The 19,259-nt window shown below is 34.8% G+C and overlaps 1 protein-coding gene across 5 annotated transcripts in view; it reads left to right on the top strand.

The window, feature by feature from the left end:
- The window catches only part of CA1 (carbonic anhydrase 1), a 51,210-nt gene extending 32,479 nt beyond the window's left edge, over positions 1 to 18,731 (top strand). For 3 of the 5 annotated variants that reach the window (XM_054561812.2, XM_054561813.1, XM_063726706.1), the window contains 7 exons: positions 5,327 to 5,387; positions 8,588 to 8,785; positions 9,970 to 10,088; positions 13,416 to 13,511; positions 14,478 to 14,540; positions 17,192 to 17,347; positions 18,285 to 18,731. In XM_054561812.2, coding sequence (XP_054417787.1) covers positions 5,351 to 5,387; positions 8,588 to 8,785; positions 9,970 to 10,088; positions 13,416 to 13,511; positions 14,478 to 14,540; positions 17,192 to 17,347; positions 18,285 to 18,401 — 786 coding nt within the window. In that variant the 5' untranslated portion in view covers positions 5,327 to 5,350 and the 3' untranslated portion in view covers positions 18,402 to 18,731. Of the gene's footprint in view, positions 1 to 3,058; positions 3,078 to 4,109; positions 4,129 to 5,326; positions 5,388 to 8,587; positions 8,786 to 9,969; positions 10,089 to 13,415; positions 13,512 to 14,477; positions 14,541 to 17,191; positions 17,348 to 18,284 lie in introns of those variants that run through there. The other 2 variants (XM_054561815.1, XM_054561814.1) reach the window with 2 other exon arrangements.
- Positions 18,732 to 19,259: the final 528 nt, after the last annotated feature.

Here is a 19,259-nt window from a genome sequence, read left to right as displayed (position 1 = left end):
AGTAAGAAGACATGTTTTTTTAATCTTAAAATGATTTTAGGTAGCTAGAACCCCCAAACAGATGCATGAAGGATGTTACTACAAGGTAACTAATAGAACTGACTTTCACCTCCCTTAATATTTACACTTGAGAACTTATCTCTTTTCATATTTACATATAGGATTTAGTTTAATCTACAGCAAACATGTATCTATGTAGCAAGTGTTTGAATTTCAGGCCACATGCAATATTTGAACTATTTTGTTTTATATCATCATCTATTTGCCTGAGAGTTAAAATCAAACTCTTTTTTTTTTGAGGCTTATGTCGATCATTTATATTTATGCAGAATTTTATTATTTATTTATTTATTTATTTTGAGATGGAGTTTCACTCTTGTTGCCCAGGCTGGAGTGCAGCGGTGCAGTCTCGGCTCACTGCAACCTCTGGCTCCCGGGTTCAAGCAATTCTCCTGCCTCAGCCTCCCAAGTAGCTGGGATTACAGGTGCCTGCCACCATGCCTGGCTAATTTTTTGTATTTTAGTAGAGACGGGATTTCATGATGTTGGCCAGGCTGGTCTCAAACTCCTGACCTCAGGTGATCCACCTGTCTCAGTTTCCCAAGGTGCTGGGATTACAGGCATGAGCCACCACGCCTGGCAGAATTTTATGCTTTATAAATCATTAATGAATGTTATTTTCTTTTTAGGTGAAAAATGTTACTTAATAGTGTCATCATCTGTTCTACAAGACTCATTAATTTCCCAAATAGTTATAGAAGATAAGATACAAATAGTATATTCTCAATTTTAAAAATAAATACGGGGATAGTACTATTAACCTGCCCAAGTTATCCATTCATGCAATAGAAGAGATTCCTAATTATTAACATAAAAGTTCACTAGACATTCTCTGAATATACAGTGTGTCTTTCTAGCCAGTAATTTCAATAAGCATGACAGTCAATGAGATATACTTAAAATTTAATATTTTCAAAAGCATGAAATTGTAGGACATTGTGAATGCCTCTATGCTGTGTATTAAAATGATTACATATAAAGAGTTGACTTGGTTGTTAATAAAAAACACCTATTAGCAGATTTAACAACTGTGTTAAAAATAAAATATTCCAAGACAGGAAATAAAAGGTTGCAACTTTTCTTTAGTTACAGCAATAAAAGCCATAAAAGTGATGGATTTTTGAAATTTATATGTCAAATTTCAAACTATATTTGAAGAGTTAGATTTTGACACTTACAAAGTGTCATAAACTTGACACTTACAAAGATCAGTGTTCTCATTCTCCCAGTAATGACTGACAGACACAGACGGGTCACTTCATTCCTCCCATTAATAGAACTGAGAGGGGAAAGGCTTTTTCCTTAATCCAAAAACAAACATGAGTATAGCAAATCTCATTCACATGCCCAAATATCAATGTACCACACAACCTGAGTTCAGACCAGTGCACTTGGGTAAGCATAGTCCCTGATAACATTCTGCTCTTCTACATCTTTAAAAATATACAATAGTTTAAATTAAAAATGACCATTTAATTATTCTCTCTATAAGTGTCTATTGAGCGCCACTGTTTTCCAGGCATATTATAGGTGAAGAGAACATGGTGGTGAAAAAAATGATCAAGGCTTTATCATATCATAGAGACGCCATTTTAGAGATCGTTACAGACATTAAGCAAGTAAATTAATTTCACAATACAAACAAGATGTGACAAATGCTATGAAAGAAATAAGACAGAATGATATAATGGAGTGACTGGGAAAAGGAGGACATGTGAATTTGGAGTTCAGGAAAGTCATTTCTAAGCAGGAGATATTTGAGGCTATACAAAGGTCTGGGTACAGAGCAATCTGGACGGCAGCACAGCAAGCACAAAGGTCCTAAAATGGGAACAAGCTCGGTATGGATGGAGACAAATACAAACACTGGAAGGAATAAAGTTACCAACACAGCTTTGTTACAGGTGATGAGAAAGCCCAACTGAGAGAAAACGATAGCTGTGAAATCCAGATAACCCATCCTGCCACTTCAGTTGATTAATCAGAATTTCTAGTTGTCTCAATGCAGAAATGTCTAGGCTAACATCACCATTTTCCATGACCCACTTCTCCACTGGAAATAAGATTTATCTTGCCACCCCAAATGATACCATTTCTGGAGGGGCAGGGAATTTAGGAGGCAATGTGAGAGTCAGGCCAAATTTAATAGTCAACAATGACACTTATTTTCACAATATATAATTCCTCATTTTAGGGAAAATATGAATCCCAGGAAAGCCACTTATTGTTGTGGAACTCTAAGCATTGTAGAGCAGCTATGGCTTTTTGGAATTTGGTCCTGCCAAGGTGTGGATTTTTCCTTTCAGTGGCATTTAGCAGATCTCGTCCGTAACTAGGCACGGATGGCACTCTTTTTCACTTTTTGTTCCTTTTATACCAGAGTTATTTTCAAGTACAAATTTAAATTTGAAACTCAATATAATTTATTTGCTTCCAGAAGAGTTCATGTTTTTAATTTTTAAATATTAAAATAAAAATTAGATGAAAAGTATCAAAGGAACTAGGAGAACAAAAGCTAAAATAAGAAATACTAAGGCTCTTAAATATAATTTAAAACTGACTTAAATATATACTTAAAAACACTGAAGAAATGCTTTTTTGAAAAAAATTTTAGGTTACTAAAAAATCTTTAGGTGAAATTAATTGGTGTTAATAAATAAATGTAATAATCTAATATATATATTATATATGTATAAATTCAAATTATATTATATACTATATATAATATATAATTATATACTATATATAATATATAATTATATTATATATCTAAATTTAAAAGTTATATATAAAATTTAAAAGTATATATATATATACACTTTTAGTTTAGAAGAGCAGAGTCTTTGTAGATTAAACTCCTTCTTGGTAGGCAAAAGTAACCCAAAGATCATTCTGGAAAAGTATACTGGGAGGAGGCTGTTGGTGAAAGTGAAGTGAATACAAAACTAAACATCTTGAATTTGGCATAGATTCAGCTGAGAGAAGCAAAATTTGTAAGCAGAAAAAGAAGGATAAAGGTAAATGGGAAGGGTGTTTGGACTTATAAAGGCTCATTAAACTTTATATCCTTTCTCTATATAATTTTCTGCCAGTACAATAACACACCCTGGGTACACAATAAAATAAAAGGTGATAATAGTGAGGGTCCAGTGTCATTCTGCACCTAAAACTTTAAATAAATTCCCATTCCATATGGATGTTAAAGCATTTATGTGACGAATCATCGCATAATTGTGTAATGAAAGGGGGTTGCTGTTTTTCAAATCTGTTGATTAATAGAGTAGTTCAAGCTAAAGTTACTTTTTACAAAGTGTACAATATTAGGAGGTAAATTACCTGGCAGGGGGTAGCCTGCTCCTGTCACTCCGTGAGCTTCCAGAGTGAAGTAAGCCCAAGGATGAAGCCTGACTCTTGGTCATCTTGAGCCAAACCAAGCTACATCACCTAATCCAGTCCTCCAGAAAATAGAATCAACTGGAGGTCAGTGGACAATTGTTGACAGTGGAAGGCTAAGCAAATGTATTAGCTTTGGAATTACACAGATCTAGGCTTAAACCCTAGGCTTATGGGATATAAGCAGCCACTTGCAAGTTTTGTAACCCTGAGGAGGTGTCTTCACCTCTCTAAGCCTCAATTTTTTTTTAATGTAAAACACAATTTTTTTTTCTTTTTTCAGAAACAGAGTGTCACTATGTTGCCCAAGCTGGTCTGGACCTCCTAGGCTCAAGAGATCCTCCCACCTCAGCCTAAAACACAGATTTTAATGCCCAATTTTGTTATAATAAGAATTAAATAAGTTAATGCACGTAAAGTTTTTAGCACAGCAGTTGATTCCTATTGGGCCTTCAATAAACAGTACTTTGAAAAAAAAAGGAATTCCCTTTTAAACAATATCTTCTTATGCTTACTAAAGCCATAGAATGGGAGCTTGAGCCTCTTCCCACTCTGTGGATGTTCATGACCACAGCCCACTCTGCAGATGTTCATGACCACAGCCCACTCTGCATATGAGATAATGAACCATCACTAACTGCAAAGGAGCAAACAACGTGTCTCCAGTCAGCCTTGGTGAAAATTGTTCCTGATCCCTCTCTTCTTTCAGGGGTTGCAGCAGCTCAGACAATCCTTACTGTGTGAAAGGAGGAATACTGTCACGGCATGAAAAAAGCATCACTATGGAAGCTTATTTTTCTGGTTTTCTTTTCTTTGAGCATGTTTAGAGCTTTGAACATGTAGAACTGGCCTGAGTCTGGCACATCCTAATCAGTTTTCTTTGCCTTCCTGAAAGGTCCTGTGTACCTTCTCATCATTCAATTGGCATTAGTTCTCATCTTGGTCCAGGCTTAACTTGGACTTAAGAGTATTGTGAGCATAGGAGGGGAATTAGTGTGGCATTTGGTGGAGGTGTAGTGAAGAAGGGAACTGGATTAGGAGGCTGAAGTCTTGGCTTCTTGGCTTGTTGCCAGTTGTGGCAAAGTACCTCAATATTTCTCAATTACAAATGCTAATTCTTACTATATAGCATTTGTATGTATGTGTGATGGTGAAATAAAATAATAAGAAAGTGGTTTATAAATTATATAGAGCTATTAAAAAATAAGACTTTTATTCTAGTAAATCTATTTGATTTATAAAATAAATATTGTGTTATATTTAACTTTAATATTAATAAAATCTTCTCCATTTATGAATTCCAATATTGCTCCAAAATGGACTTTATTCTTACCCTGTATATCTATAAAATGTGCCATTATAAATAACATATATTACAAATGATTAGTAATTTAATTATCTGATTTTAAATTAACATTAAGATACTAGTTCAGATCAGCCTGTAAACACACAAATTATTCTCCTGATAAATTACTTTTGCTTATATTGCTTAAGTAACTAACAAAGGTAGAGTTGGAAATCTTGAGTGTACAAAGTATTTTTCATTTAGAAAATCTAAAGAATTACATATTATAATATTAAGCCATATCTTCTGCTAACATGAGTGAAACAGAACTTGGCTTTATAAAATCTAGGATTTGATAATTCTCTTTTACAATATAAGAAAATTAAGCAATTGAAACTAACATAGCCCTTGTAGAATTTTTTACAACACCTTTTTTTTAGATATGTGTACTTCCTGATAAGCAGAGATGATGAAATAATGGCCTAGTAAAAGCAAATAGTTTCTATAAAAACGCCCAAGCACGGATTTAAGGCATCTCCTGCATGCACAGTTGCAGTTAGTTATTCCAGGTATTATTTTTGTTTTCAGGAAAAGAAAACTCAGTAGAAGATAATGGCAAGTCCAGACTGGGGATATGATGACAAAAATGGTAAGAGTTCTCCCGTTTATATAGATCAAAATGATAGCTTGTTCCCATTTCCAACAGAAGAGATATTAAGCATTTAAAGTAATTGTACAGCCATAGGTTAATTGTTGAACTGTCTGCTTTAAATAATTATACTATCTTTGCATGTATTCTTAGCATTGTCTTTTGGGGCACGGCTGACTACAAAATATGTTTGATATGTATATACAGGCATACCTCAGAGATACTGAAGTTGCAATTGCAGACCTCTATCATTAAGCAAATATCACAAGAAAGCAAGTCACATAAAATTTGGAGTTTTCCAGGTCATTTACAAGTTATCTTTACACTATGCTGTTGTCTATTAAGTATGCAATAGCATGTTTAAAAATTCTACGTACTTTAATTAAAAATACTTTATTGCTAAAGTATGCTAGTGATCATCTGAGCCTTCAGAAGTATTAATTTTTTTTCTTTGACACAGAGTCTTGCTCTGTCGCCCAGGCTAGAGTGCAATGGCATGATCTAGGCTCACTGCAACCTCTGCCTCCCAGGTTCAAGTGATTCTCCTGCCTCAGCCTCCAGAGTAGCTGGGACTACAGGTGCCCACCACTACGCCTAGCTAATTTTTTTGTATTTTTAGTAGAGATGGGGTTCCACCGTGTTACCCAGGATGCTCTCAATCTCCTGACCTCATGATCTGCCCTCCTTGGCCTCCCAGTGTGCTGGGATTACAGGTGTGAGCCACCGTGCCCAGCCAAGTATTAATCTTTTTGATGGTGGAGGGTCTTGCCTCAATGTGGATGACTGCTGACTGATCAGGATAGTGGTTGCTGAAGGTTGGGAAGGCTCAAAGTTATCCATGACTTTGGAATCAACTTCTTCCAAACTCCTGTTAATGTTGATAACTTGACCTTCTCCCATGAATTACAAATGTTCATGCAGAATGGTGAATCCTTTCCAGACAACTTCCATTTCCTTTACTCAGATCCATCATAAAAAAAATTATTATCTATGGGAACTACAGCCTTACAAAGTATATTCTTAAATAAGATTTGAAAGTTGAAATTACTCCTTGATCCATAGACTGCAGAATAGATGCTGGGTTAGCAGGCATGAACATAACATCAACCTCCTTGTACATCTCCATCAGAGCTCCTGGGTGACCAGGTGCATTGTCAATGAGCAGTGATATTTTGAAAGGAATCTTCTTTTACTGAGGAGTAGAGCTCAACAGTGGACTTAAAAATAGTCAGTAAACCAGGCTGTAAACAGATGTGCTGTCATTCAGGCTTTGTTGTTCCTTTTATAGAGCACAGGCAGAGTAGATTGAGCATAATTCTTAAGGGTCCTAGGATTTTCAGAATGTTAAATGAGTGTTGGCTTCAACTTAAAGTCAACAGCTGCATTTGACCCTAACAAAAGAGTCAGGCTGTTTTTAAAAATTTTGAAACCATGCATTGACTTCTCCTCTCTAGCTATGAAAGTCTTAGATGCTATCTTCTTCCAAAAGAAGGCTGTTTTTTCTACTCTGAAAACCTGTGGTTTAGTGTAGTCACCTTCATTGGTTATCTTAGCTAGATCTTCTGTATAACTGTCTGCAGCTTCAGTATCAGCACTTGCCACATCACCTCGCACTTTCATGTTATGGAGATGGCATCTTTCTTTAAATCTCATGAACCAACCTCCACTAGCTTCTAACTTTCCTTCTGCAGCTTCTTTGCCTTTCTCAGCCTTCACAGAATTAAAGAGAGCTATAGCCTTGCTCTGATTAGGATTTGGCTTAAGGGAATGTGGTTGTTGGTTTGATCTTCTATCCAGACTACTCAAACTTTCTCCATATCAGCAATAATGCTGCTTTGCTTTCTTATCATTTGTGTGTGCACTGGTGTAGCACCTTTAATTTTCTCCAAGAACTTTTCTTTTGCATTCATGGCTTGGCTAACTGGCACAAGAGGTCTAGTTTTTGGCCTGTCTCAACTCTTGACATGCCTTCCTCACTGAGCTTAATCATTTCTAGCTTTTTATTTAAAGTGAGAAATATGTGACTCTTCCTCTCACTGGAGTATTTACTTACAGGTCTTTGTAGGGTTATTAAACAGATTAATTTCAATGTTCTTGTCTCAGGGAATAGGGAGACTTATAGAGAGGGAGATAGATGGGGAATAGCCAGTCAGTAAAGTAGTTAAAACACACACAACATTTACAGATTAAGTTCATCATCTTACTTGGACATGGTTTATGGTGCCACAACACTATTATAATAGTAACATCAAAGATCTCCATGATAGATATATGAACAATTAAAAAGTTTAAAATATTGTGAGAATTACCAAAATGTGACACAGAGATGTGAAATAAACACATGCTGTTGAAAATATGCCCCTAATAAGCTTGCTTGATGCAAGGTTGCTACAAATCTTCAGTTTGTAAAAAATGCAATATCTGCAAAGCACAATAAAGTGAAGTGCAACAAAATGAGGTAAGCTTGTATTAGAAATCTATTGCTAATAATAAAATATGTATGGTCTGATTCTATAGACTAAAAGTATAGATCTATATTAGTAGTATTGACAAATACACTATTTTATAGTACAATATAGAAAAGGGGCCGGGTGCAGTGGCTCATGCTTGTAATCCCAGCACTTTGGGAGACTGAGGCAGATGGATCACTTGAAGTCAGGAGTTCGAGACAAGCCTGGACAACTTAATGAAGCCCCATTTCTACTAAAAATACAAAAAAAATGGCCAGGCATGGTGGCATGCACCTGTAATCCCAGCTACTTGGGAAACTCAGGCATGAGAATCGCTTGAGCTTGGGAGGCAGAGGTTGCAGTGAGCCGAGAGCGCATCACTGCACTCCAGCCTGGGTGACAGAGCAAGGCTCTGTCAAAAAAAAAAAGAAAGAGAGAGAGAGAGAGAGAAAAAGAAAGAAAGAAAGAAAGAAAGAAAGAAAGAAAGAAAGAAAGAAAGAAAGGAAGGAAGGAAGGAAGGAAGGAAGGAAGGAAAGAAAGAAAGAAAGAAAGAAAGAAAGAAAGAGAGAGAGAGTAAGAAAGAAAGAAAAGGGACATTTTCAAACACAGAATTTCTATTAATCTTAAGAGAATATCATTTAATACACTTAAATAAACCCTAATCTAATAAGCAAACAGGTAACTATACCCCTAAAACTTGGAATCAAGCATTTGATAAAGCATTGATTTTACACGTGTTTGTCCTGGTAGGTCCTGAACAATGGAGCAAGCTGTATCCCATTGCCAATGGAAATAACCAGTCCCCTGTTGATATTAAAACCAGTGAAGCCAAACATGACACCTCTCTGAAACCTGTTAGTGTCTCCTACAACCCAGCCACAGCCAAAGAAATTATCAATGTGGGACATTCCTTCCATGTAAATTTTGAGGACAACGATAACCGATCAGGTGAGCTGAAAGACCCTTCTGATATTTTTTTTCTTACAGTCTACTGGGGAAATTTAAAAAATAGTGCTCAAAAAATATGACACCCATTCTAAGTCTTTTGTGCTTGTGTGCAGCATTGCTGTAATCTAGTGAGGCATCTTGGACTTCTGGAAAACGCCCAGGTGGTAAAGAAAATTTTTGGAACTCCCAGCTCTCTATTTTCAGTCTTTCTTTTCAAAGTCACCATCACGTCTCTTCTCGTCATTCCAGTATCTGTATGCTTAGTTCACTGTCTCTGAATAAACAGCATTTATCCAGAAAGGTCTAGTGAACCAGTCATTACAAATATAACAACTAAAAAGAAAAATATTTTCTAATTGGGATGAGTATGAATGAGCACAGTAGAAAAGAAAAACAAAGCAGTAACTGAATTATCCTTATACTCCAGAATCTGGAACAAATGTTGCTACAGAGTTAGCTTTTCATGAAGGTTTATTGAATATTTTATTAAATGACAATTCCATAAAACAGTTCTACTGATTTAAAATGCTAAATTTCTTTACTAGTTTCTGAGGCCTAAATTTTAGGCACCTTGGAGCTATGTCCATTATTAATATTAGATTAGGTCTGGTATTATGTGCATTTAACTAATATTATCATTGGATAGGCTCTCCAAGGTTTTATAAATGCCCCACTGCCCCACTGGTACTCTCTCTTGGTCCCTGGCCAGGGATTCTCAACAAAGCTGTCAAGATATACTGTTGTGTCTTCATCAGTTACATAGTAGGTGATGAATGGTTCATTATTCAAAATAAACTACTAAAGATTTTTGATGCATACTGTCTTTGTTGAAAGAATGAAGGAATAAACTTGCAAATTAAAGGAGATTCAAGGACAGCCCTGTAATGATATAACTCACTCACATGGCAATATGCTTTCTAGGAGTTAGAAGTAGGTAAAATTGTAGCTCGTGTGCTGGGAAATGTGTATAATTCATGGAATATCTCATCAATGCCACAGTCAGGGGTGCACCATACATATGACTGTCATCCTCATGGATGTGGGGGAAAACAAGATGAAAGTTTAGGCACTAATGTTTGTTTTCACTTCTACTCAACACAATTTAGTGTTAGTTTATATTAAATGCAAAGATAAGCTAGAGTTTGTGGAGCATCAGGCTAACAATCGGTTCCCTTTTCTTCCAGTGCTGAAAGGTGGTCCTCTCTCCGACAGCTATAGGCTTTTTCAGTTCCATTTTCACTGGGGCAGTACAAATGAGCATGGTTCAGAACATACAGTGGATGGAGTCAAATATTCTGCCGAGGTAATGTAATTTAGTAAGTGAGAGATAATTACCCTGAGAGTACTCCCAGAAGCAGCTTCTCCCTTCTCTTCTAAGACAACATCATAATGACTCCAAAGGAATGGGTATTCCAGTAAGGAACTCCCAGGTTCCATTAAAATCAAGCACAGACACATAATGTTTGGCAAGAGAGGGAAAATTTTCATGTGGAAAGAGGCAGCTAAACTACTGAGCCCAAGATTCACCTTTCCCTGAGAATGCCTCAAAAACTGTTACCTTGATATCAAAGCTAGCTTCAAAGGGTGACACTGCTCTCCTTTAAAGCTGTAACCCCAAATGGAACACACGACCATTTCCTCTTTATTTAAATGTTCAAGTTTGGATACACCAGCAGTATCGTTGTGGCCAAGCCAGGACAATTCAATGAGACTCTACTAAGAGCAATGGTCATAGCAATGGTCACTGAACAGCATATACCTAGATGAGGGTCTGAGCTTCCCTGGCTCTTAACCTGCTCTCACATGGAAGCTTGTGACTTATTTCAGGACATTATTATCAGTATGTCCAAAGAAAAATGGAGACATGTACACTAAACTGTCAACAGAGGGTCTGGGAGATTAAAATGGGAGAAATTTTGCTCTTTACTTTAGATGTATGAATTATATAATACATGTGTACCCATATATGCAGGTTGACTTTTTAATTTTATTTTCATCAAATGAATTCTATAATATATATAATTTTGCAACCTGCTTTTTTTTCTATTTACCCATTTATCATGACAATTTTTAAAAATCAGAAGATTGAATTCCACCTTTTTTACTGTCATCATAGTATTTCATTTGGGTGAATGCATCAGAATTTATTTAACTGCCTTCTATTGATGAACAATCACAACATATGATTTTTGTTATATTGGTTTCTTTTGCTTTTATTAAAAAATGCTTCAGTGAATATATCTGTACATATATCTTGTGCACTAGTGAAAGTAATTATGTAGGATAGATTTTTACAGGGAAGACTGCTACATTACAAAGTATGTGTATCTTTTATTATGATAGAATATCAGCAGATTGTATACAAATAGAACTTGCTTTACCTTGTGTTGTAAAGCATGACTAACACCTTTCAATGCGCAGAAATCTGTTAATTGGGTTTTCCCCTCCATAAAATTGAAGGTAAATTAAAATTAAATGGACTAAGAGCCTAAATTAGTATTATCTTTTTGGAAGGATAGTTGGTAGTATCCAAGAAAATTAAATTAGTGACTCTCTCATCTAAATTGAGAAAAATCAATATAATCCATGCTAGATATGAGAGACTTAGCCACAAAGTTTAGCATATGATTAAATTCAGTTCAATAAACCTTCTTGGGATACCTATAAGACAATAGGTTTGAGAGGCAGTGCAGCCTGTTGCTTAAGAATGCAAGTACCCAGCTGACTGCCAGGATTTGAATCAAAGCTCGACCACTTACTAGCTGTACAACTTCGAACAAATCACTCTATACTCCAATATTCCTATATAGAGAATCTAGATAATATAGCATTAGTATCTATCTTAATAATTGTTGACAGCATGAAAAGAGTCAACCCATACAGAGCACACTTAGACCAGCAACTTTCATGTTGCATGTGCTGAATAATGTTACTTAACATTTCCATAGAGATACAAGCAAACGCTTTTCAAGCAGGGAAGTATAGGCATAAATTATTGTGATTAAATAAATATAGCAGTAAACGGCAGTATGACTATTCACAAAGAAGCATGGGAATACAGATGTAAGAATAATTAATTACAAGTAGGGACAGAATCTACACTGGCATGGTCAGAGGAAACTGCAATAAGTGATCCCTCTTAATAAACTGTCTTAATCATTCTTTTTTAATTCAACAAATATTCATTGAACACCTACAATATGCCAGATACTGTCTTTATTTATTTTTTGTTGTTATTTATTTTTGAGAAAGAGTCTTGCTCTGTTGCCCAGGCTGGAGTCCAGAGGCGCGATCTCGGCTCACTGCAACCTCCTCTTCTCAGGTTCAAGTGATTCTCCTGCCTTGGCCTCCTGAGTAGCTGGGATTACAGGCATGTGCCACCACACCCGGCTAATTTTGTATTTTTAGTAGAGATGGAGTTTCACCATGTTGGTCAGGCTGATCTCGAACTCCTGACCTCGTGATCCGCCCGCCTCGGCCTCCCAAAGTGCTGGAATTACAGGCGGGAGATACTGTTTTTAAAAAGTACTTGCTATCAGAACTTGCATTTGATAGGGAAAATAAAAATTTCAGAGGGAGGAAGGCAGGAAAGAAGGGAGGGAAGGAGGAAGGAAGTGAGGGAGGAAGGAAGAAGGGAGGAAGGAAGGGAGGGAGGGAGGAAGGGAGGGAGGAGAATAGGAAGAAGAGAGATTAAATAAGTGATATGGATAGAACTGTTTTGATTTGTGGTGGTTACTTTATATTGGATGATCAGAAAAGAATTACTTAAGGAGTGGCATTTGAGTTCAACCCTAATTCAAGACAAAAGTCTGCCATTTGAAGATCATGGGGAAGGAAATTCCAGAGAAAATTAGAAGCTAATGCAAAGGCTCAAAGTTGTGAACATGTGACGAAGTATAATCTGTAAGATGTGAATGTTAATAGGTGGGGAAAGTAAGAAATGAATGATAATTGTTGTACTTATTGATTGAGCAATTTAAAAACCTTATCCTAAGAAGGTAAAATTAAGCAGGTATGGCAAGAAGGAAATCTAGAGTTCTATTTTGGCCAGATTAAGTCTGAAACATCTATTAGACATCCATGTAGAGATATCAAGAATATATCAAGAATACATATATACATATTTGGATGTACAAATCTAGAGTTTGCAGAGACATTAAGCTGGAGATATTTATTTGAGAGGTGTTTGGAAAGGGCACTAATGTGCCCGAAAGAATCTGTTCTTGGCCAAGACTCCCAGGTACTCCAGGAACCCTTTCTCATAAATTTACTATAAAGTACCTCATGTGGGAGAAAATTACTTCAATTATTTTCTCAAAAACTAGTTAGTCATATTTCCTGATCTTTTCATAACAAAGAGAGATACATTTAAAGGAGTAATATTCAATAACAATATCGTAGGAAAGGACATTTTGCTTACTGCTTCCAGGTTTTGTAATCTCTACTTGGCACACAGATAACCCTTCCTACGAGTGAGAACATAACTCTTCTAATCCACTGGATAAAGGTTCACATAAGTTTTATGTATCTAAGCCAAGATACATCATCATATGGTAATAAGTTAACTTATAACTTACCTTTTTTCATCACACTGGTATAAATAATTAATTAACCATAGTATCATTTTTAGCTTCACATAGTTCACTGGAATTCTGCAAAGTACTCCAGCCTTGCTGAAGCTGTCTCAAAGGCTGATGGTTTGGCAGTTATTGGTGTTTTGATGAAGGTGAGTTACAGATAATTACACAGCTCTGCTTCCACTGTCTTACCAATTAGACCTCAAAATAGAAGGAAATAAGGTAACATATATTTTAGAATTTCTTATTTTAAAGTTTGCATTTAACTGATGACTACAGGTGAACAAATAGTTCCCTAGTATTTCATTGCTTGGTTTTATCTCTGCCGTCTTAAAGAGAGAAATGAGTTTCAGGTGGAGGTGAGATAGAACGGTGTTCATAGGGAAAAAGGAATTTCTATTTTCCATCTCTTCCAAATTCCTTTTCCTCTAAACTTCCTACATCATATATTCTGAAATTTATTAATTTAATATCTCATCAGGAAATAAATATTATTAAATATTAATAAGGAAACCTGAAATCATAGATTCAGAAATTTATCAATTTAATATCTCATTAGGAAAGAAATAGTAAGAGAATTTTTTCTTTCAAAGAACATTCAATTGATTTTTTAAATGGGAGATATTGCTCAAATCCTCTATAGAAGAATCCCTGAAAAGTTCTACGAAAAAGTTATTATTAAATTGGGTATGCCTGGGTAACCAAATAACTCTTGAAATTGTAGCACCTCTACTTAACCTTTACTGAGCACTTACAATATGCCAAATACTGTAGTAATGAAAACTAATATAACAGACCAAAATAAGAGATTTGTTTTTGTGTCAGTTTTGATAAATTACTAGATTTTGCCCTGTATAACCTTGAACATATTGCCAATAATTCAGTTTAAATCGAGCTTTTAGTTTGCTACTTTATCTGTAGGTACATATTATAAACAATTTATAGAGTACAAAGGCCCTCAAAGACATACAGCTTGAAAAATTTCCCCTTCTAAAGCAGAGAGAAAATACCTTACCTCTTGTCAGTTGTTAATTGAAAAAAAATTCAAAACTTAGCTAAGCAGTGTTCGATTGATAATAATCTTTATCTCATACTTTATTTTCTTAAATCTCCAGGTTGGTGAGGCCAACCCAAAGCTGCAGAAAGTACTTGATGCCCTCCAAGCAATTAAAACCAAGGTAAGCACACTACATAAGTAGTTTAAATCAGAGAACAAGAATTTACAGATCTATGGAAATCATTTAATGAAGTATTAAAACTGGGGAGTAGGATGGCCATAGCAAAAGCTGCCAGCTGAAAATCAAGGTGCTACTTCAATACTGCCTACCTCTGAGAAAGTCTCTAATGCAGGGAAATGTTTTGGTTTTTTGTTTTTCATAGTTATGGTTTATTTATTTCAGCAGAATATGGCATGTAGAAAACCAGATTACATAGCCATTTAAATTTGCTTGAAAAACTATATCTAACAAAATTGTGATTTTCCATTTGATAAATAAAGATATCTCTAGCTTTTTAGCAGTACAAAAATTCAGAAGTAAAGGGCATTCTTTTGAGATATGATTGATACACAATCTTTGATAACCGTAACTCTTGTCAACTCAAAAAAATATGGATTTTTTGATATACACAAACAGCTTTATTGTTTTAATGGTAAGCAGTTAAACCATAAATCAGAGATTTGTCATGTTTTGCAGCATGGAGAACTGTCATATATTTGTGTAAAATAAATCTGATTTATGCTGATTCTAGAAAAGATTAAACTTAAATGAGTGTCTTATAAAGTATAAATGACAGAAGATAAAAAATAAGCCCTCAACTCAAGAGTTATCAAAAAAAAAGAAAAGAAAATATAAGGAAATAATTAGTGAAGATAAAAGCAGAAAAGAATAAAATAAGAAAGAAAAATGATGGCCGGGTGTGGTGGCTCATGCCTGTAATCCCTGCACTTTGGGAGGCCGAGGCGGGTAGATTGCTTGAGGTCAGGAGTTCAAGACCAGCCTGGCCAACATAGTGAAATCCTGTCTCTACTAAAAATACAAAAAATTCGCTGGGCTTGGTGGTGCACACACGTAGTCCTAGCTACTCAGGAGATTGAGGCAGGAGAATCGCTTGAACCCAGGAGGTGGAGGTTGCAGTGGGCCGAGATTGTGCCACTGCACTCCAGCCTGGGTAACAGAGTGAGACTCCATCTTAAATAAATAAATAAATAAATTTTAAAAAGAAAAATGATGACTAAGTAAGGGGTAAAATTTTATCAATAAATTGAAAAGTTGATTCTTTGGAAGAACAACAAAAAAGTCAGACTTTGGGGAAGCTGGATAAAGAGAAAAAAAGCCGTACATATAAAACATTATTAGAAATAAATAGGTTGTGACTAAAGATATAGAAGAGAATTTTAAGAGACAAAATTTTTTATAACATTATGCCAGTAAATTTGAAAATGTAGATAAAATGGATAATTTTCCAAGAAAATGTGAAGTAAGGGAATTGACTCAAAAGGAGTTAGAATACCTAAATAGACTGAGAACCTAAAAGTAAATTTAAACAATAGTCAAAATGTATCTATTAAACAAAAAGACTAGGCCCAGACCACTTCATGGAAAAGGGTTACTCAACTTTTAAGAAACAATCATGCCAGTGTTAACTAAACTGCCCAGATGAAGGAACAGACAGAAAACTTCCCATCAATTTAATGGAATCTGATACCAAAACCGGGTATGAAAACTACAAAACAGACAAACAAAACAAAAAACATAGGATAAACTTTCTTAGGAATGTAGCTAAAGGAAATCCTAAAATTTATTATAACAAATCAAATTCAACAGTGTATTAAAAGAGTAGTTTCTGAACTAGTAGAGTTTCTGAACTAGTATTTTTGGGAAAATACAAGAATGACTCAATATTAGAAAATCTTAAATTAATTCATTATATTAACTAGTTAAAGATGAAGAAAACCTCATGATCAACTTGTTAAATGCTTAAAATCATTTGATAAAAGTTAATGCCCTTTCTTTAGGATGAAACAAAATGAAAGAAAACTGTCTGAAAACTTATTGAATTTGATAAAGAATTTACCTAGAAACTTGTATCAACATTTAACTTCGTAGTGAAACACTTGAAGCATTTTCATTTCAATCAGGGACAAGACCAAGGTGCCACTGTGACCATCACAATTGAAAATTATAATAAGGGTCCTAGTCAGTGCAACAAAATAATGAAAGAGTACATATTATGATAGATATTGAAATAGCAAAAACAAAACTATCATTATGTGCAGTTGATATCATCACTAATATCCACCTGAAAACTCCAGAAGAATCATCTAAAATACAGAATGCATAAAAGATTAGCATACAAATATCAGTATATTTCCTATACACCAGTAATAATCAGAAAAGATGATAGGAATAAATAGAATAAAACTAAAACAACAAATATGCATGTCAATAAAGATTTTTGCCATTGAAATAGAATCTGGCATCATTCCTAGAGAAAAAACAAAAGCTTTATACTAGAAATTAAATATGTTTTAAAGATATAGATTGTAAAAAAGGTTTTTGAATCTTTGCTTATCTGCAACCAAATGAAGAAGGAAACGTCTTGGTCAAAAACTTACATATAACACATTTTTCATCTTTTTTTCTTCTGTTGATATTGTTGTTTATATCCACAAACACACCAGTCATTAAATACTAAATAGTAGAAAAATCAATGACTCTTAGCTAAAATCTCTAAATAATGTATAACAAGATAATATAGCATATATATGTCACATGTATTCATATAAGTATTTTATATCATGCTGTAATGATGTATTCTTTTCTTCCAGGGCAAACGAGCCCCATTCACAAATTTTGACCCCTCTACTCTCCTTCCTTCATCCCTGGATTTCTGGACCTACCCTGGCTCTCTGACTCATCCTCCTCTTTATGAGAGTGTAACTTGGATCATCTTTAAGGAGAGCATCAGTGTCAGCTCAGAGCAGGTAGAGTTGTGAATGAATGGGAACTGGGAATGCGTAGCAGGAATATTACTTTAATTGATAGTATCAGTGAGAGAGATTATTATTTCAGTCAGCTTTGTGAGAAGTTCATTTTTCCTCCCAACTTAAAAATATTAATTTGGGGACATAGGTTTATTAAATATCCAAAAATGCATTATAATACTTTTTTTTGCCTTTATGCAGAAAAAAAAAATGACTCCCACCACTGTTTCCTCTTTAATAAGGAAAAGTCCAACCTTGTTAAATGTCTTCTTAAGCATTTCAGAAATAAAGGAAAAACTGTGACTGGACATTTCAATAAGACTTTGGGGAATTGTGGCTCCCAGCTGGCATACCTTGATAGTTGGCAAAATATGTTTATTCCTTTTGTGGAGCTTAAACTTTTAAATATTCAACAAAATATCTCATTAACTGTTGTTTATAATGGTGATTATAGTATCATTCATTGCTCAATCATGTTTATTAGGTGCCTTACATATATTTTATTAGCCAATTCTCATAACAAACCTACAGGACAAGCATTGTAGCCTGTTGCTAACTGACATTTATTGAGCACATGCTATATGTCAAGCATCATTCTAAGGGCTTTGTGTGTATTAACCCATTTAATCTTCACAACAACACAGTGAAGTAAGTACTATATGGAAACTAAGGTACCAAGCTAATAAGTCACTCACCCAACGTACCCCCAGCTGAAATTAAAAAGTTGATACTTTAACCCAGTCATCAATAATTAAAGCAAAATGCCTGGTTCAAAGGAATGAATGTAAAGGATTTGGGGCTTTCTCTCTTCCTATTAGTGATATTACTGCAATTTCTAACTCAGTTTTCTAAATATCAGTGCGTTAGTAATCATGTAAATAAAACGCTTTATGTAACTTTAAAAACTTTTTATTTTAAAAATATTTTATCCTTCCAGCTGGCACAATTCCGCAGTCTTCTATCAAATGTTGAAGGTGATAACGCTGTCCCCATTCAGCACAACAACCGCCCAACCCAACCTCTGAAGGGCAGAACAGTGAGAGCTTCATTTTGATGAGTCTGAGAAGAAACTTGTCCTTCCTCAAGAACACAGCCTTGCTTCTGACATAATCCAGTAAAATAATAATTTTTAAGAAATAAATTTATTTCAATATTAGCAAGACAGCATGCCTTCAAATCAGTCTGTAAAACTAAGAAACTTAAATTTTAGTTCTTACTGCTTAATTCAAATAATAATTAGTAAGCTAGCAAATAGTAATCTGTAAGCATAAGCTTATGCTTAAATTCAAGTTTAGTTTGAGGTATTCTTTAAAATTACAACTAAGTGATTTGTATGTCTAATTTTTCAGTTTATTTGAACCAATAAAATAATTTTATCTCTTTCTTTCTATTGTGCAGTTTCTAAAACCATTAAGTTTCTACTCCATTTACATTCAAAAATCTTAAATACTTTACTTGCAAGAGTATTTTGCCTCAAATATAACAACCTAAGAGCAGCTGGAGATGAAATATTGAGAAATTAGTTTGCTTACTCCTGAAGACAAAAATACAGCTGAGATGACAACTGGATTTAATATCGTTATGCTGGCCCAACATTGCCATCATTTGTGTTGTCTGTGATCAAAATGATTATCTTTTATATAGGAAGATGATGCTTCTAGATATTGCTTTCACTTCTTCTCCCCACGTTAGCAAGGACAATGCTTCTCTGCCATTATTACAACTAGTTAGTTTGCATGGAGAATCTTTACTTTAAAATTGGAAGAAAAGTCACAAGTGAATGGTTTATAAAAATGCTAAAGAAGTCATTTGTGCTTAGAATCCTATAGAAACATCATGCAATCTTTTAGTCAGATGTGCACTTCACCTTATGCTATTTTTATCTTTAATTGACACACAATAATTGTACATG

The sequence above is a fragment of the Pongo abelii genome, chromosome 7 (genome assembly GCF_028885655.2).
Source record: "Pongo abelii isolate AG06213 chromosome 7, NHGRI_mPonAbe1-v2.0_pri, whole genome shotgun sequence".
Classification (NCBI taxonomy): Eukaryota; Metazoa; Chordata; class Mammalia; order Primates; family Hominidae; genus Pongo; species Pongo abelii.
Note: the sequence above shows the minus strand (reverse complement) of the source record. Positions and strands in the feature narration are given on the sequence as shown.